The sequence below is a fragment of the Protomyctophum bolini genome, assembly GCF_963924005.1.
Source record: "Protomyctophum bolini genome assembly, chromosome: 17".
Classification (NCBI taxonomy): domain Eukaryota; kingdom Metazoa; phylum Chordata; class Actinopteri; order Myctophiformes; family Myctophidae; genus Protomyctophum; species Protomyctophum bolini.
In genome coordinates this window covers 34,981,725-34,984,224 of record NC_137878.1, presented here as the reverse complement: position 1 = coordinate 34,984,224, position 2,500 = coordinate 34,981,725, and the positions used below count along the sequence as shown (strand labels likewise).

Below are 2,500 nucleotides of genomic sequence, written 5' to 3'. Positions count from 1 at the left end.
TCCCTGATCTTTCCCTGTAAGGTATTCTTCGCCTGCACTCTGCCGTGAATGTTGGAAAAAGGCAGAACATCCATCCATCCATCCATCCACATCCTCTCACCTCGCCGTTGTACACGCCGTTCATCTTGGGCGCGGTCGGCTGGTTGTCGTTCTCGTCCAGGACTTTCTCCGGCACGGGAGGCGGCACCTCCTCGTCCTCCTCTGGCTCCTCCCCCATGGGCCGGCCCCCCGGGTGGGGGGCGGCGGCCGCCATGGCGTTGTCCGAGCGCCGGCGGGCCTCCATGTCGGCGCTGTAGCGGCTCTTCTTGTTCAGGTCCACCGAGGCGTACTCCACGCCCGCGCACAGCGGCACCCGCTCCGTAGGGCTGTTAGTCATCCGACACAACCTTTTAGTCCACGGTTCAGTGTCAGACAAACGCAGACATGACATCTCACCCCCACCCACCACCCAATTGTCGTGCCCCGATTTGACAGGTGTGAAATGAGGCCAATTCACACAACGGGCACCATTTCACACCTGGCAAATGACCCCCTTTCTCTGTGACAAGGCTTGGACTGATGTTCAACTGAAGTGCCAATGGCAAAAAATAAAAAATGGTGCATTTAATATAGCACTTTACATGTGCAATACACTGTGCATTACATTCACCAACCTATTCACACACACATTCATACACCGATAGCGGAGGAGACCATGCAAGGCACCAACCTCAGCAACCATCAGGAGCAATAGAGCACCGAAGTCTGACGTCAACATTGGTAGAGGGCGCAAATCCACAGGTTAATGTGCTTTTTTATTTGCATTGTAATCCCCATAGGGGCATTTTAGATCGCCTCATATAAGAACTGTGTTTGAAAAAATAAACGGTCATCCCGGCCGTTTCACTCGTAGGGATATGAAGAATCAACTGAGAAAAGGCTAATGTTACTGCTGCTGAATTAGTTACATTTTCGCGAGAAAATCATATATGACTGACTGACGGTCGTAAACCATACAGTGACACCTCCCTGACAATAACCCTGAGACAGTTTGTTTATTTTTGGACCACAGTGCTTATTTATATGAGACAGTTTTAAGAGGACCCCAGGCATGTTATTCTCCATAGAGAAATGACTTCCGTGAACCAGGGGATAAGCGAGTGACGTCAGGACTGTAGTGAGTGAGTGTGTGCATGGGGCTACAGCTGGTTGTAGTGAGTGTGTGCATGGGGCTACAGCTGGTTGTAGTGAGTGTGTGCATGGGGCTACAGCTGGTTGTAGTGAGTGTGTGCATGGGGCTACAGCTGGTTGTAGTGAGTGTGTGCATGGGGCTACAGCTGGTTGTAGTGAGTGTGTGCATGGGGCTACAGCTGGGAGGAAACAGATTATCTTAAAGTGGACGCAAGCGGTGGCACAACTTAACTACAATTATGCTACCCGCTAGCAGGAAAAAAACTAATTATGTCCAAGCTTAAGCTTGTAGATCTGCTGCTACTGTGAAATATATAATAATAGCGCTAGTGCTTACCGCTCGGGGGTCCCGGTGACGCAGGGCGCTCCGTCGAGGTGTCCGTTGAGGCCGGGGGTCTCGTCCGGGGAGGAGGAGGGGCTGGGGGACAGCGGGGAGGTACCGTTGGGGAGGAGAGAGGCGGCGGCGTTCTGGGCCTTCATCTCCTTCACCGACTCGTACAGCGAGTCCTCTGTGCTGACGTCACGAGACCTCGCCGCCATGTGCTTCACCACCTGACAGGAGAGAGAGACGTTTACAATGAGACCTTGCCGCCACCTTGTCTGTCTGTCTGTCAGCCGGGGGTCGCAGGTTTACGCAGTCAAAGAGTGGGTGAAATGCGTTTCCGTGCATAGTTCCCATGCATATTATTTCCATAGAAAAATAAATAAGGGTTAGTTGGATAAAGGTGCCAGAATAAATAAATAAATAAACACAAAACAAGACATAAGTCAGTGTGGTGCCGTTCATCCATCAGAATGTGAACATGTTAAGTGTGGGACAATGATTCTATCAGAGTGGACCATGCATCAATTAGAACATGTTTCAGAGTGTTAGAACATGTTAAGTGTGGGACCATGCATCAATTAGAACATGTTTCAGAGTGTTAGAACATGTAAAGTGTGGGACCATGCATCAATTAGAACATGTTTCAGAGTGTTAGAACATGTTAAGTGTGGGACCATGCATCAATTAGAACATGTTTCAGAGTGTTAGAACATGTTAAGTGTGGGACCATGCATCAATTAGAACATGTTTCAGAGTGTTAGAACATGTTAAGTGTGGGACCATGCATCAATTAGAACATGTTTCAGAGTGTCAGAACATGTAAAGTGTGGGACCATGCATCAATTAGAACATGTTTCAGAGTGTCAGAACATGTAAAGTGTGGGACCATGCATCAATTAGAACATGTTTCAGAGTGTTAGAACATGTTAAGTGTGGGACCATGCATCAATTAGAACATGTTTCAGAGTGTTAGATCATGTTAAGTGTGGGACCATGCATCAATTA

General features: G+C 48.6%; 1 protein-coding gene across 3 annotated transcripts in view; it reads right to left on the bottom strand.

Moving 5' to 3' along the window:
* The window catches only part of pag1 (phosphoprotein membrane anchor with glycosphingolipid microdomains 1), a 76,256-nt gene that overhangs the window by 9,704 nt on the left and 64,052 nt on the right, over window positions 1–2,500 (bottom strand). For 2 of the 3 annotated variants that reach the window (XM_080787480.1, XM_080787479.1), the window contains exons 9-10: window positions 1,508–1,722; window positions 101–386 (exon numbers count right to left, since the gene is read on the bottom strand). In XM_080787480.1, coding sequence (XP_080643606.1) covers window positions 101–386; window positions 1,508–1,722 — 501 coding nt within the window. The remainder of the gene's footprint in view (window positions 1–100; window positions 387–1,507; window positions 1,723–2,500) is intronic. The other variant, XM_080787481.1, reaches the window with a different exon arrangement.